This window comes from Hyla sarda, chromosome 2 (assembly GCF_029499605.1).
Source record: "Hyla sarda isolate aHylSar1 chromosome 2, aHylSar1.hap1, whole genome shotgun sequence".
NCBI lineage: Eukaryota > Metazoa > Chordata > Amphibia > Anura > Hylidae > Hyla > Hyla sarda.
The window spans coordinates 349,020,049-349,035,066 of record NC_079190.1 but is presented as its reverse complement, the minus strand read 5'-3'; the positions used below and the strand labels follow the sequence as shown (position 1 = coordinate 349,035,066).

At 41.9% G+C, this 15,018-nt stretch overlaps 1 protein-coding gene across 2 annotated transcripts in view; it reads left to right on the top strand.

The window, feature by feature from the left end:
* Window positions 1–15,018, top strand: part of LOC130356558 (mitochondrial glutamate carrier 1-like) — a 71,920-nt gene that overhangs the window by 39,660 nt on the left and 17,242 nt on the right. The window contains exons 3-8 of one of the 2 annotated variants that reach the window (XM_056558255.1): window positions 505–600; window positions 1,163–1,288; window positions 1,386–1,441; window positions 6,012–6,102; window positions 9,454–9,572; window positions 10,011–10,215. In XM_056558255.1, the coding sequence (XP_056414230.1) occupies window positions 581–600; window positions 1,163–1,288; window positions 1,386–1,441; window positions 6,012–6,102; window positions 9,454–9,572; window positions 10,011–10,215 (617 nt within the window). In that variant the 5' untranslated portion in view covers window positions 505–580. Of the gene's footprint in view, window positions 1–504; window positions 601–1,162; window positions 1,289–1,385; window positions 1,442–1,996; window positions 2,069–6,011; window positions 6,103–9,453; window positions 9,573–10,010; window positions 10,216–15,018 lie in introns of those variants that run through there. The other variant, XM_056558256.1, reaches the window with a different exon arrangement.

Below are 15,018 nucleotides of genomic sequence, written 5' to 3'. Positions count from 1 at the left end.
AGTCCTTATTTTTTTTAAAAACCAAAGGGACACAGAGAAAAAGGGGGAGGGGTGAAATTCAACAAAAATACACAAGCAATCACATCTTGCACTAAGGAACTTGTCATTACAAGACTTCGTAGGTTCCAACTAGGAGCTAAGAAGATTACATAGTAGCACTAGGATTGGATTGGAACAAAACGCAATCCCTGAAGTATTTATAAACAAAACTTTCCATGAATCTGTGACCGGGCCACCAGTCCCCTTCCCACATTCCTGTGCGTGGTAAACTCCAAGTCCAGCATATTTGTGCTTCAGGCACTGTATCGGAAAGCATGTGACTCCTTTTATCTGTTAAGCTGATTGATGCAAGTTGCTTTATTCACCATGCCACATGCTGTTGAGTGGTCTGTGCGGTGAGCTGGAATTGAGTCACTTGGGTTCATCTTGCTACAAGAGGGGATGCCAGCAGTATATTTATAGATCATCAGCTGATGTGTTATAACCTGTGCACTCTTTTTGCAGAGCTCAGTTGGGCTTCCGTGCTGTAGAGAGCCTGTACTCCTGTGACCAAACATATCCTAGAAGCAAATACTTGAAAATGGCTGACAAGCAGATTAGGTAATTGCTTTTAAACCTGATTTTATCAACTGTTGAGAAAGTGTCCGGCTTATTTATGTATTTATTTATAAAATTACTTACATTTTTGGAGATGTTCAATTTGTGGAAACTGCATCTTCAGAGCGAGAATGGTATTATGTGGATTAAGCCAAGCATTGTATCCTATTTAAACCGAATAAAATAATTTCGATGCCAGACTAAAACTGTCATTACAGATCCCGTCCCTTGGCTGTGTAATGGCTACGGGGCTGCCAGACTCCACCTGGGGTTAAGGGGAGAAAGTAGATCCACCAGGTTACTTTCTATTGTACACATTGTACTACGCTGCTGTAATCTAGCTCTGGCAGTGGTTTTCCAAGCCTGCTTTATAGTACTGACCCGATACACTGGATAGGTTAAACATTTCAGTGTGCTGTTCAGTTGTATTTAATCTATTTTTCAGCCTTTTCATGTTGAGCAGTGGCTGACTAAGATGTATCTCAGTAGTATATATTTAATACAGTAAAATGTCTACAAAGCTTTGATAATACAGTGCTCGCTCACTTTTACTTTTCACTTTTAGTTTGCCCGCTAAGCTCATTAATGGTGGAATTGCCGGAATTATTGGTGTGACATGTGTTTTTCCTATTGACTTGACAAAGACACGGCTTCAAAACCAGAGGACCGGTCAACAAATATACAGAAGCATGTAAGTAGAAACTGCCTACACATGAAGCCAACACGTGACCTAAGCTTGTCATATATCCTGGGATTGTTTATAAACCCCTTTTCTATTTATACTTCAGATGGGACTGTTTGCGGAAGACTATACGTGCAGAAGGATACTTTGGAATGTATAGAGGTATGTCTTCAATCTTAACGGCTCCTCTAAAGGAGCTAGCTAGTCAACTATAGTGCGTAGGCTACATCATAAATTTACCAAGAGATATTGAAAGCATTGACTGTTATAATTGACACATTGGTGCAAAAGATCAATACTCTAAATAGTGGTTTATTTATATACTAAATATCAGTCTGCTACAGAGCCTTACATTTCCTATTGCATCTTGTTTTATGTCATTGTATGTTCCTTGAAGAAAAGCCTGCTGGTATCAAATGTAAAAAAATATGTGCTGCCTAATAAAACATTCCTGCTTATATGTTGCTAAAGTTTATATTTTTCAATATAAGACTTATTATTTAAAATATTAAGATATTTGAAGTTATAGTAGATATTTACCTTTTACAGAGTTAAGTAGCTTATGAATCATGTACTGTAAGGACTGTGTTTACCTTGATAGAATAATATATTTTAGTCCTTATTAAATTCCATGGGTACTTCAGTATTCCAGTTTTAACATGCTAGACTATTGTATGTAGAATGTTGTTTGTTGCATCTGTGTTTTTCATATTGCAGACGTATCGCCGTGGATTTTGAGGGCTAGCCGATGTGGCGAAGCCACGATGGATCATTAAATGTACTTCAATTGTAATTAGGAAAATATCTTTTTGTTTATATATTTTTTTACTTTTCTTTTTGTATGTAATTTTTTGTAAAGGATTTTTCCCTTTTTTTATTTTTTATTTCAGTTAGGTCTTCTTTTCGTTTCTTCTTTTGTTTTTGCTGTTCCCACTCTGTATATTAACATTCACCTTAATTCTCCAAGACAGTTCATTGAATGTTAGCTAGCAGCAGTAAATTCCTTCAGATTTGTAATGCAGATTCATACAACATGCACTTGCCTTTACAAATTCCCAGATACAAATTACCAACTACTGATATATTTGTGTGCTATAATTCCATCTTAATAACTAAAGTACCAGTCAGAGATTTGTTACACCCAAATCCTGATGCCAAGACATATTACAGTGCACATTAGACATGACAGATGCCATATACATTTCTTAAACTTAAGCTGGGAAAGGTGATACTTCGCATAGTGGGTTATTGGGTTCTTACTTTTCTGTCGCTGTGTGTATTTATGTCTCATGATAAATGCACCTTATTTCCCAATTTAGTGACTGTTCCACTAAGTTATGCCACCACCTCCCATGAAATTCATGAACTGTCTTGACAGAAATTCCTGTATATTAGTGGTTATTGCGGTTCATTCTGCTTCCTTTGTAGTATTCTGTTCTGTCACTTTTCTTTTCTCTGTCACCCTTAATTTTTACTTGCTGTTAAATAGGGCCACGTCATTTTTTTGCTTCTCTTCCTTTCACCAGAGTAGCATGAGAGAAAACATGACTCCTAAAGGGGTATTCCGCTGGAAATTTTATTTTTTACTTTTAAATCAACTGATGCCAGAAAGTTAAACAGATTTTTAAATTACTTCTATGTAAAATTCTTAATCCTTTCAGTACTTATCAACTGCTGTATGCTCCACTGGAGGTTCTTTTCTTTTTGAATTTCCTTTCTGTGTGCCACAGTGCTCTCTGCTGATACCTCTGTCCATTTTAGGAACTGTCCAGAGCAGGAGCAAATCCCCATAGCAAACATCCTGCTCTGGACAAGTTCCTGACATGGACAGAGGTGTCAGCAGAGAGCACTGTGGTCAGACAGAAAAGAAATTAAAAAAGAAAAGAACTTTCTGTGGAGAATACAGTAGCTGATAAGTACCGGAAGGATTAAGATTTTTAAATAGAAGTCATTTACAAATCTGTTAAACTTCCTGGCATCAGTTGATTTAAAAACAAAATTGTTTTCCAGCGGAGTACCTCTTTAACAGCTTAAATGTTAGCCTAGATGGATCACACTCACTTTACAAGTCCACTTTATGTTCTGCTCTCCATGTAGCCGAATAAGTTAGTCCAAATCTGGATTTACTTAGAATGTCCACATTTGAAACACACACATATCTGCACAAAGCAGATTATACACTGCTCAAAAAAATAAAGGTAACACTTAAACAACACAATGTAACTCCAAGTCAATCACACTTCTGTGAAATCACACTGTCCACTCAGGAAGCAACACTGATTGACAATCAATTCCACATGCTGTTGTGCAAATGGAACAGACAACAGGTGGAGATTATAACCAATTAGCAAGACACCCCCAATAAAGGAGTGGTTCTGCAGGTGGTGACCACAGACCACTTCTCAGTTCCTATGCTTCCTGGCTGATGTTTTGGTCACTTTGGAATTCTGGCAGTGCTTTCACTCTAGTGGTAACATGAGACGGAGACTACAACCCACACAAGTGGCTCAGGTAGTGCAGCTCATCCAGGATGGCAAATCAATGCAAGCTGTGGCAAGAAGGTTTGCTGTGTCTTTCAGCGTAGTGTCCAGAGCATGAAGGCACTACCAGGAGACGTGCAGGAGGCATAGGAGGGCAACAACCCAGCAGCAGGACTGCTACCTCTGCCTTTGTGCAAGTAGGAGCAGGAGGAGCACTGCCAGAGCCCTGCAATATGACCTCCAGCAGGCCACAAATGTATATGTGTTCACTTAAACAGTCAAAAACACCCATGAGGGTGGTATGAGGGCCGACGTCCACAGGTGGGGGTTGCGCTTACAGCCCAACACCGTGCAGGACGTTTGGCATTTGCCAAAGAACACCAAGATTGGTAAATTCTCCACTGGTGCCCTGTGCTCTTCACAGATGAAAGCAGGTTCACACTGAGCACATGTGACAGGTGTGACAGTCTGGAGACACCGTGGCGAACTTTCTGCTGCCTGCAACATCCTCCCAGCATGACCGGTTTTGCAGTGGGTCAGTAATGGTGTGGGCTGGCATTTCTTTGGGGTGCTGCACAGCCCTCTATGTGCTTGCCAGAGGTAGCCTGACTGCCATTAGGTACCGAGATGAGAGCCTCAGACACCTTGTGAGACCATATGCTGGTGCGGTTGACCCTGGGTTCCTCCTAATGCAAGACAATGCTAAAGCTCATGTGGCTGGAGTGTGTCAGCAGTTCCTGCAAGAGGAAGGCATTGATGCAATGGACTGGCCTCGCCCGTTCCTCAGACCGGAATCTGATTGAGCACATCTGGGCCATCATGTTTCGCTCCATCCACCAACGCTATGTTGCACCACAGACTGTCCTGGAGGTGGCGGATGTACAGTGTCTATATTAGGACATCATCAGGCATCAGCCAAATAGCCATAATTCCTCCTCAAAATCTGTCCTCCATCAGAGTAATCTCGCCTTCTCTCATAAATCATGTTAACCTCTGTCATGCCTCAGCCAAATCTCTCTCCTCTTTCAGACGTAGACAAAATCCTCCCACATTCTTACACCCTCAGCTTAACCTCTCTCATCCCTCAAACCTCCGACAAACCTCAGTCATGCCTCAGACGTCAGCCGAACAGCCGTTAAAGTTTTCAAGCCTCCCTACACTAACGGCGTAGCGGAGAAAAGCAGTGCGTGCGCTCTGAGCAGTACAGACAACTGCGCATCTGCAGGGCTACACTAGTGCTAAGCTCCTAATGCTGCTTACTGTAGCCCTACGCTGTCAGCAGAGTGCTGTGCATGCGCAGTGTTTTCTATGAATTGAGGAAAACTTTACATCAAGGGATGTTCGGCTGATGTCTGAGGTGTGACGGAGGTTTGTTTGAGGTGTGACGGAGGTTTGTAGGAGGGTGTAAGAATGTGGGAGGATTTTGTTTGTCTGAAGGAGAGAGATTTGGCCGAGGAGGAGGCGAGATTACTCTGGAGGATGGATTTTGAGAATGAGGAATGATGGCTATTTGGCTGACGCCTGATGATGTCCTAATATGGACCCCGTACAGATGCTTTGCTCCAGGTCTGGGAGGACATCCCTCAGGAGATCGTCCGCCACCTCATCAGGAGCATGCCCAGGCGTTGTAGGGAGGTCATACTGGCACGTGGAGGCCACACACACTACTGAGCCTCATTTTGACTTGTTTTAAGGACATTACATCAAATTTGGATCAGCCTGTAATGTGGTTTTCCACTTTGATTTTGAGTGTTACTCCATATCCAGACCTCCATGGGTTGATACATTTTATTTCCATTGATTAATGTTTGTGTGATTTTGTTGTCAGCACATTCAACTATGTAAAGATGAAAGTATTTCATACGATTAGTTCATTCATTCAGATCTAGGATGTGTTATCTTAGTGTTCCCTTTTTTGAGCAGTGTCCTTCACTTCATTATAATTATGCATATAAAGGAGCTTGACTCTTTCACACAGTAACACACTTTCAGCACACTTGCAGTTCAAGTGCTGAGTGCAAAAATGTATTTTTTTAAATAATTTTAAAGTAAATTGACATATTATCACAACTAAATATAGTTACATTATTACACCACATCTTTTAGTCCTTTATTTGACCCTCTAAATGCACAATGTCTCAGAAATTCAGTTTTACCTGTAGTGTCTGTTTTATGCTGTAAATATTCTTTTGCCTGTAAATTACATGAGCTCATCATTACTCTTTGTAACCATGCTTTTTTTTACTTTTTAGGTGCTGCAGTGAATTTGACTCTAGTAACTCCAGAGAAGGCGATTAAATTAGCCGCAAATGACTTTTTCAGACACCACTTGTCCAAAGATGGGTAAGTATTTGAAAGTTGAAGAGTACCTGTCATCTAACCATATTTTTGAAACTAACTCAGATTATATTCTCTAACTAGTCCTAACACCCCTCCTGCCCTTAACAATTTTTTCCCAGCTTTAAAAAGCTGTGTATCATACCTTTCCCCTTGCTCACATTGTTTGAGCTCCCAGCAGGAGAAAGTGGGCATTCCCCAGCAGGCGCGACTTCCCTAAAGCCTGCGAGAGCTGCGCCTCACCATGCACTTCCTGAGTTTGGTCTCCTGCCAGGCCGGAAGGAGACTAAACTAATCGCTTGACTTGCGGCAGGGAATAGAACAGAGCCACCACATTAAAAACATATAAAGTTTGAGAATTTTAATGGCAAGTAATAAAAGTGTCTTATAATTACATAAGGAACAATATATTAAAAGTTTAGTTTGGTGACAGATACTCTTTAAAGAATGTTTTGTAAGAATTCTCTATTCTCTACCAGCCTCCCCCACCCATGTTTTTTTTTTTTTAAATTTGATTATGGATTCCCCAGAAGTTTTCTTACTTCTCTAGTTTTGGTTGCATAGTCATTTCTTGGCCAGGATGGGATTAAAACAATTAAAACAAAGTACTCCTCTACGTTCCAGTATTGCACAGCACTTCTGGTCTGTGTCTCGACACAGGGAAGTGAATCTCCAGCCAAACAGTGGCTGCAGAGGTGACCTTTCTTGTGTCAAGACCATGAAGTGCTACATTTTATATTTGCATTGTGCGAACAAAAATCTACTGGTTATTACCCATCAGGTCATCAATGCCTGACAGACCCCATTCACTATAATGTTGTTTCCGCTATGGTGAAGATTAATTTTACTGGAAAGGATAGTGCAGAAATTGATGATGATGATGATGATGATTGATTATTATTATTTATTTGTATTTTTGATTATTTTAGCAATATGTAAGCTTAAACTTGTTTTTCTCATTTTACATGTGATTAGAAATGTAGGTGTCTGGTTTTATTTTTCATTTTGGTTTCAAAACCCAACCCAAAAATATTACATGAAAGCCTATGGTGCCCTTATCAAACACCTTTTTTATAGTTTCTTGATGCACCCTTCCATTCATGAGATATGTTATTTTATAATTAGTCTGATAATTTATGGAGTCAGTCAGAGGGGCTTGAACTTAACTTTAATAATGGGAGTAAATATCAGGTGATGGACAGGATTATACAGTGAATGGGTATGTTATAGGCATACACGCCACTCAGTGTACCACATTTACACTGACTGTTCAATCCTACCCATCACCTGATACTCCCTCCCATTACTATAATAATATCAAGCCTTTCTGACTGATTCAGTAAATTGTCAGACAAACTTAAAACCCTCATATCTCTGCGACCAGAAAGGTGTATCAAAAACCTGTAAAACATGTTCAATCAGTGCGTCCTAAGCTAATTTAATAACAATGAAATGTCAGTTTTCTGGGGTTACACACAGGCCCTCTTTAAAGAAGTATGTTTTGTCTGGCAGCATTAGGATTTTTAGTACTCTGGGAAATTGGATGCTTAACCCCTCAAGGACTTAGGACGTACCTGTACGTCCTAAGCCCGCTCCCGATGTTAATAACGGGGTCACGCCGTGACCCCGCATCACACCGGGTCTGTCCCGGCTGCTAATCATAGCCGGGACCTTGGGCTAACGATCGTTGTGCCACGCACTGTTAACCCTTCAGACGCGGCGATCAAAGTTGACCGCCGCGTCTGAAAACGAAAGTAAACGCTTCCTGGCAGCTCAGTCGGGCGGATCGGGACATCGCAATAAAATCACGATGTTCCTATCAGCTGGGACGCAGGCGGAGGTCTCCTTACCTGTGTCCGCGGCGTCCGATCGGGGTTTGATTGCTCCAAGCCTGTACTACAGGCTTGAGCAATCGAGCCCCTATCTCTCTGATCCGTGCAGAGCTATGGCTCTGCAGGGATCAGCATAGGAGATCAGTGTGTGCAGTGCTATAGCTCCCTATGGGAGCTATAGCACTGCAAAAAAAAAAGTTAACAAAGGTCCCTTTAACCCCTTCCCTAATAAAAGTTCAAATCACCTCCCTTTTCCCATAAAAAAAAACTGTGTAAATAAAAATAAACATATGTGGTATCACCGCGTGCATAAGTGTCCGAACTATAAAAATATATCATTAATTAAACCGCACGGTCAATGGCGTACGTGCAACAAAAATTCAAAAGTCCAAAATAACTTATTTTTGATCGCTTTTTATATCATGAATAAAAAGCGATCAAAAAGTCAGATCAATACAAAAATTGTACCGCTAAAAACTTCAGATCATGGCGCAAAAAATGAGCCCTCATACCGACCCATACGCAGAAAATAAAAGTTATAGGAGTCAGAAGAGGACAATTTTAAATGTATAAATTTCCGTGCATGTAGTTATGATTTTTTTCCAGAAGTCCGACAAAATCAAACCTATATAAGAACGGTATCATTTTAATCATATGGACCTACAGAATAAAGATAAGGTGTCATTTTTACTGAAAAATGTACTGCATAGAAACAGAAGCCCCCAAAAGTTACAAAATGGCATTTTTTCTTCAATTTTGTCGCACAATGATTTTTTTCCCGTTTCGCTGTAGATTTTTGGGTAAAATGACTGATGTCACTGCAAAGTAGAATTGCTTATGATTTTTAAGAGGTGAGGAGGAAAAAGCGAAAGTGCAAAAACCCCTCGGTCCTTAAGGGGTTAAAGGGGTACTCCGGTGGAAAACTTTTATTTTATTTATTTATTTTTTTAATCAACTAATGCCAGAAAGTTAAACAGATTTGTAAATTACTTCTACTAAAAAATCTTAATCCTTCCAGTACTTATAAGCTGCTGAATACTACAGTGCTCTCTGCTGACATTGCTCATTGACATTGCACAGTGCTCTCTGCTGACATCTCTGTCCATTTTAAGAACTGTCCAGAGCAACATATGTTTGCTATGGGGATTTTCTCCTACTCTGGACAGTTCTTAAAATGGACAGAGATGTCAGCAGAGAGCGCTGTGCTCATGATGTCAGCAGAGAGCTCTGTGTTACAAAAAGAAAAGAATTGCCTCTGTAGTATTCATCAGCTAATAAGTACTGGAAGGATAAAACATTTTTAATAGAAGAAATTTACAAATCTGTTTAACTTTCTGGTACCATTGATTGATTAAAAAAAAATAAAAAATTTCATCGGAGTACCCCTTTTAAATGTCTTGGACATGTACTTGTGATAAAAAATAGCATCTCTGTTAATACCTTATCTAATACTCTAGTGCACTGATAAACTGGATGAGCTTGTCGTTGCAATATGGTAAATTAATGTTATTCTCATCTCTTACAGCAGAAAGATCACGCTAGTGAAAGAAATGTTGGCAGGATGTGGTGCTGGGACTTGTCAGGTTATTATAACCACGCCTATGGAAATGCTGAAGATTCAGCTGCAGGATGCAGGAAGACTAGGTATATATTTTCCCTACCACATAATTAACTTGTATTCATTATAAAAAATAAATTCAGATAGCACTTCAAAATAAAGAATTGCCTAGTGCATTGCCACATTCTGACTTAAATGAGTCTGTAGTTTTCTGGAGAACTGTTACAGCAGTTTTTAAACCAAATTCAAAAGTGGATCCATGATTAAGGAGAAGTATAAGTCCTTCATTTATATTTTCAATGCCACTTCTGACTTTAAAACTGCAGTGGCAGTTAAAAAAACGATTAAATAAAAATCCCAGCCTAACATTTTTTTTTTGTTAGTACATTGTATGGTGGCAACAAGAATATAACCTCTGATAGGGGTTAACCTTTCTTGTCCAGGACAGTTGCCACCTCCAGTTTACCTTGATCCTTGTAACAGAAACCAGTTGTACTACTTTTGATATGACTTTTATATTTCAGCATCTTCCCAGAAAGCTGCTACTGGGATACAAAGCCTTTCTCAGAGTGCAAAGAATTTGAATCCCATTCCTGTGCTCTCAAGGGCTTATAATGTCGGGCCAACATTGGTGGCGCAAAAGATGTCTGCTACACAGATTGCTTCTGAACTTCTCAGAACAGAGGGTGTAAAAGGATTGTATAAAGGACTGGGGGCAACGCTACTGAGGTATGGATTTCAAAATAATTTACTATGATAACTAAAAACATAACATTACAGTTCGTATTTAACGTTAATGACCCCTGCTAAACTGCCAACAGAGTTTAGCCTCTTTGATACTTGTGGACCAACAATTGTTTGACAGGACAAGGGGGATGTAAACAATAGTGTTAAAGGGAACCAATCATCAGATTTTACCCTATATAACGCTTGGTAAAATCTGTATCCTAACCATCCCCGGGGGACGCTCCTGCCCCCAGGGATGGTGAAGATATGAAGTTATAAACTAGTCACCGCTGCAGCCCTAAGTAGTCCCCTGGGCGGGGAGCTCCTCTTACCAGGTCCCGTTACTGCAGCCGGTAGCGACGCCCCTTCCGCTTGATTGAAGGGCCACATCATCGATCTGCTCCGTCTGTTCAGTGAGCAGAACAATGATTGCTTCCCTTAATGTTGATCACTGTGTATGTGTTGACCCAGAGGATGGCAAAAAAAAAATAAAAATCCTTTAACCTCTTTGGGAAGCAGGGCATATGCATACGCCCTGCATTCCCGATCCTTAAGGACTCAGGGCGTACCTGTACGCCCCCAGTATTTCCGGTCCCCGCCACTCAATGGGCGGGGGCCGGACCGGGAAGCCTGATGAAATCATTCAGCAGGCATCCTGTGACAACTCCTGGGGGGTCAATTCAGATCAGCGATTTGCAGCAATTCCGGGTCAATCGTGTCCCGGTGACCCGGGAAAAAAAAAATGATAGGTGCCGTCCGGGATGGCATCTATCATCCTTTAGCAGCAGGAGTGAGGTGGCACTGGTTCCACCTCACGATCGTCCTGATTCGTCGACCGTTACCGGCCGACGAATCAGGATGCCTGCTGTGGTGGTGTCCCTAACTGCACCTGCTCTGCCCCTCTTCCGGAGGGCAAGAGCGGCTGCAGGGAGCCCTCACCTGAGGCTGGGGCCCCAGATCCCTGGCATCGGTGGAGGGATCTGGGCCCCAGCAGCGGAGGCAGCGACGGCAGGCGGATCTTCACTGCGCAGCAGCAGGAGGTAAGGCTGGCCTCCTGCTGTTGCTAAGCAACAACTCCCAGCATGCACACAAGGGCATACTGGGAGTTGTTATGCAACAGCAGAAGGCACAACTACAATTCCCAGCATGCCCTTTGGTAGTTTGTGCATGCTGGGGGTTGTAGTTATGTAACAGCTGGAGGCACATTTTTGTGCCTCCAGCTGTTGCATAACTACAACCCCCACCATGCACGGACAGCCAAGAGGCATGCTGGGATTTGCAGTAGTTTGCCTCCAGCTGTTGCATAACTACAGCAGTCCCAGCATGCCCTTCAGCTGTAATTGCATGCTGAGAGTTGTAGTTTTGCAACAGCTGGAGGCACACTGGTTGCGGAACACTGAGTTAAGTAACAAACTCCCAGTGTTTTGCTACCAGTGTGCCTCCAGTTGTTGCATAACTACAACCCCCAGCATGCATGGGCAACCAAAGGGCATGATGGGAGTTTTAGTAGTATGCCACCTGCTGTTGCATAGCTACACGTCCCAGCATGGCCTTCGACTGTCACTGCATGCTGAGAGGTGTATCTTTTTGCAACAGCTTAAGGCACACTGTTTGCAAAACACTGAGTTTGTGACCTAAAACAGTGTTTCGCAACCAGTTTCCCTCCAGCTGTTCCTAACTACAACTCCCAGCATGCACTGATAAACCGTACATGCTGGGAGTTGTAGTTTTGCAACAGCTGGAGGCACACTGGTTGAGAACACTGAGTTAAGTAGCAAACTCTGTTTTGCAACCAGTGTGCCTTCAGCTGTTGCATAACTACAACCCCCAGCATGCACAGCAGCCAAAGGGCATGCTGGGCCTTGTAGTTTTGCAACAGCTGGAGGTTTGCGCCCCCCCCCCCCCATGTGAATGTACATCCGGGTCTGTCCCTATGCAAATCCCTAATGTAGGCCTCAAATGCGCATGGTGCTCTTTCACTTCGGAGCCCTGTCGTATTTCAAGGAAACAGTTTAGGGCCACATATGGGGTATTTCCGTACTCGGAAGAAATTGCGCCACAAATTTTGGGGGTCTTTTTTTTTCTTTTACCCCTTATTAACCCCTTTACGACGCAGGACGTAAATGTACGTCCTGGTGAGGTGGTACCTAACGCACCAGGACGTACATTTACGTCCTATGTATAACCGCGGGCATCGGAGCGATGCCCGTGTCATGCGCGGCTGATCCCGGCTGCTGATCGCAGCCAGGGACCCGCCGGCAATGGCCGACGCCCGCGATCTCGCGGGCGTCAGCCATTAACCCCTCAGGCGCCGGGATCAATACAGATCCCGGCATCTGCGGCAGTGCGCGATTTGAATGAATGATCGGATCACCCGCAGCGCTGCTGCGGGGATCCGATCATTCATAACGCCGCACGGAGGTCCCCTCCCCTCTCCTTCCTCCGTCCGGCTCCCGGCATCTCCTGCTCTGGTCTGTGATCGAGCAGACCAGAGCAGAAGATCACCGAAAACACTGATCTGTTCTATGTCCTATACATAGAACAGATCAGTATTAGCAATCATGGTATTGCTATGAATAGTCCCCTATGGGGACTATTCAAGTGTAAAAAAAAAATGTAAAAGTAAAAGTAAAAAAAAAGTGAAAAATCCCCTACCCCAATAAAAAAGTAAAACGTCCGTTTTTTCCTATTTTACCCCCAAAAAGCGTTAAAATTTTTTTTTATAGACATATTTGGTATCGCCGCGTGCGTAAATGTCCGAACTATTAAAATAAAATGTTAATGATCCCGTACGGTGAACGGCGTGAACGAAAAAAAAAAAATTTTTTTTTTAAAAAGTCCAAAATTCCTACTTTTTTAATACATTTTATTTAAAAAAAATTATAAAAAATGTATTAAAAGTTTTTTATATGCAAATGTGGTATAAAAAAAAAGTACAGATCATGGCGCAAAAAATGAGCCCCCATACAGCCGCTTATACGGAAAATTAAAAAAGTTAGAGGTCATCAAAATAAAGGGATTATAAACGTACTAATTTGGTTAAAAAGTTTGTGATTTTTTTTAAGCGCAACAATAATATAAAAGTATGTAATAATTGGTATCATTTTAATCGTATTGACCCTCAGAATAAAGAACACACGTCATTTTTACCATAAATTGTACGGCGTGAAAACGAAACCTTCCAAAATTAGCAAAATTGCGTTTTTTGTTTTAATTTCCCCACAAAAATAGTGTTTTTTGGTTGCGCCATACATTTTATGATATAATGAGTGATGTCATTACAAAGGACAACTGGTCGCGCAAAAAACAAGCCCTCATACTAGTCTGTGGATGAAAATATAAAAGAGTTATGATTTTTAGAAGGCGAGGAGGAAAAAATGAAAACGTAAAAATTAAATTGTCTGAGTCCTTAAGGCCAAAATGGGCTGAGTCCTTAAGGGGTTAAAAGGTAAAGTCGGGGTCTACACTTGCATGTTGTTGTAAATAAAATTAATGTTTTACACTAACAAGCTGGTGTTGCCCCATACTTTACATTTTCACAAGAGGTAAAAGGGGAAAAAAAGACCCTCAAAATTTGTAGCGCAATTTCTCTTTAGTACGAAAATACCCCATATGTGGACGCAAAATGCTCTGCAGACGAACTACATGGCTCAGGAGTAAGAGCGCACTATGTACATTTGAGGCCGAAATTGCTGATTTGCACAGGGGTGGCTGATTTTACAGCGGTTCTGACATAAAAGCAAAAAAATGAATACCCACATGTGACCACATTTTGGAAACTACACCCCTCACGGAAGGTAACAGGGGATATAGTGAGCTTTAACACCCCACAGGCGTTTGACAATTTTCATTAAAGTTGGATGGGAAAATGAAGAAGAATTATTTTTTTTCACTAAAATGCTGGTGTTACCCCAAATTTTTCATTTTCACAAGGGAAAATAGGGGGGGAAAAGCCCCCCAAAATGTGTAACACCATTTCTTCTGAGTATATAAATACCCCATATGTGGATTTAAAGTGCTCTGCGGGTGAACTACAATGCTCAGAAGAGAAGGAGCGCCATTGGGCTTTTGGAGAGAGAATTTGTCCGGAATTGAAGGCCATGTTTAAACCACAAAGCCCCCATGGTGCCAGAACAATTGACCCCCCCCCTCCACATGTGACCCCATTGTGGAAACCACACTCCTCACGGAACATAATGAGGGGTGCAGTGAGCATTTACACCTCACAGGTATCTGACAGATTTTTGGAACAGTGGTCCGTGAAAATGAAAACATAATTTCTCTATTGGCTCCATTGGGGGACACAGACGGTGGGTGTATCTAGGAGGTGTGACACTATGGTGATAAAAAGTCAGCTCCTCCCAGCAGGATACACCCGCCTTCAGGCTCTGAGCTAGTCAGTTTAAGCTTAGTGTCTGAAGGAGGTGGGCGTGGTCTGGGTTGCTCCAGACCAGGTCTTCTAATTTTTTGTTTTCCTAGTTAGGGACGTGTTAGTTTTTTTATTCCTTTTCTTTTCTGTTTTCAGGTGGGGACTCAGGGACTGCGGTTCCCTGTTTCCCCATTGCGAGTGTGGGGGCACAGACATTGCGTATATGCGCTGTTAACCCCCCCTTGCCAACGGTCAGCGCTTGGGTGGTACCCGGACTAACTCTATCCCTGCATTTATTTTGCTTTAAAACCCTCTAAAAATACCTCTTTTCTATGCTCTCCAGTAGCTCAATTCAAGGCACAATGCACAGGAGGTTGTCATAGCAACGGCAAGTCATGGAGAGAGCAGATAAGCAGTGCATAGATCATTTAGCGATG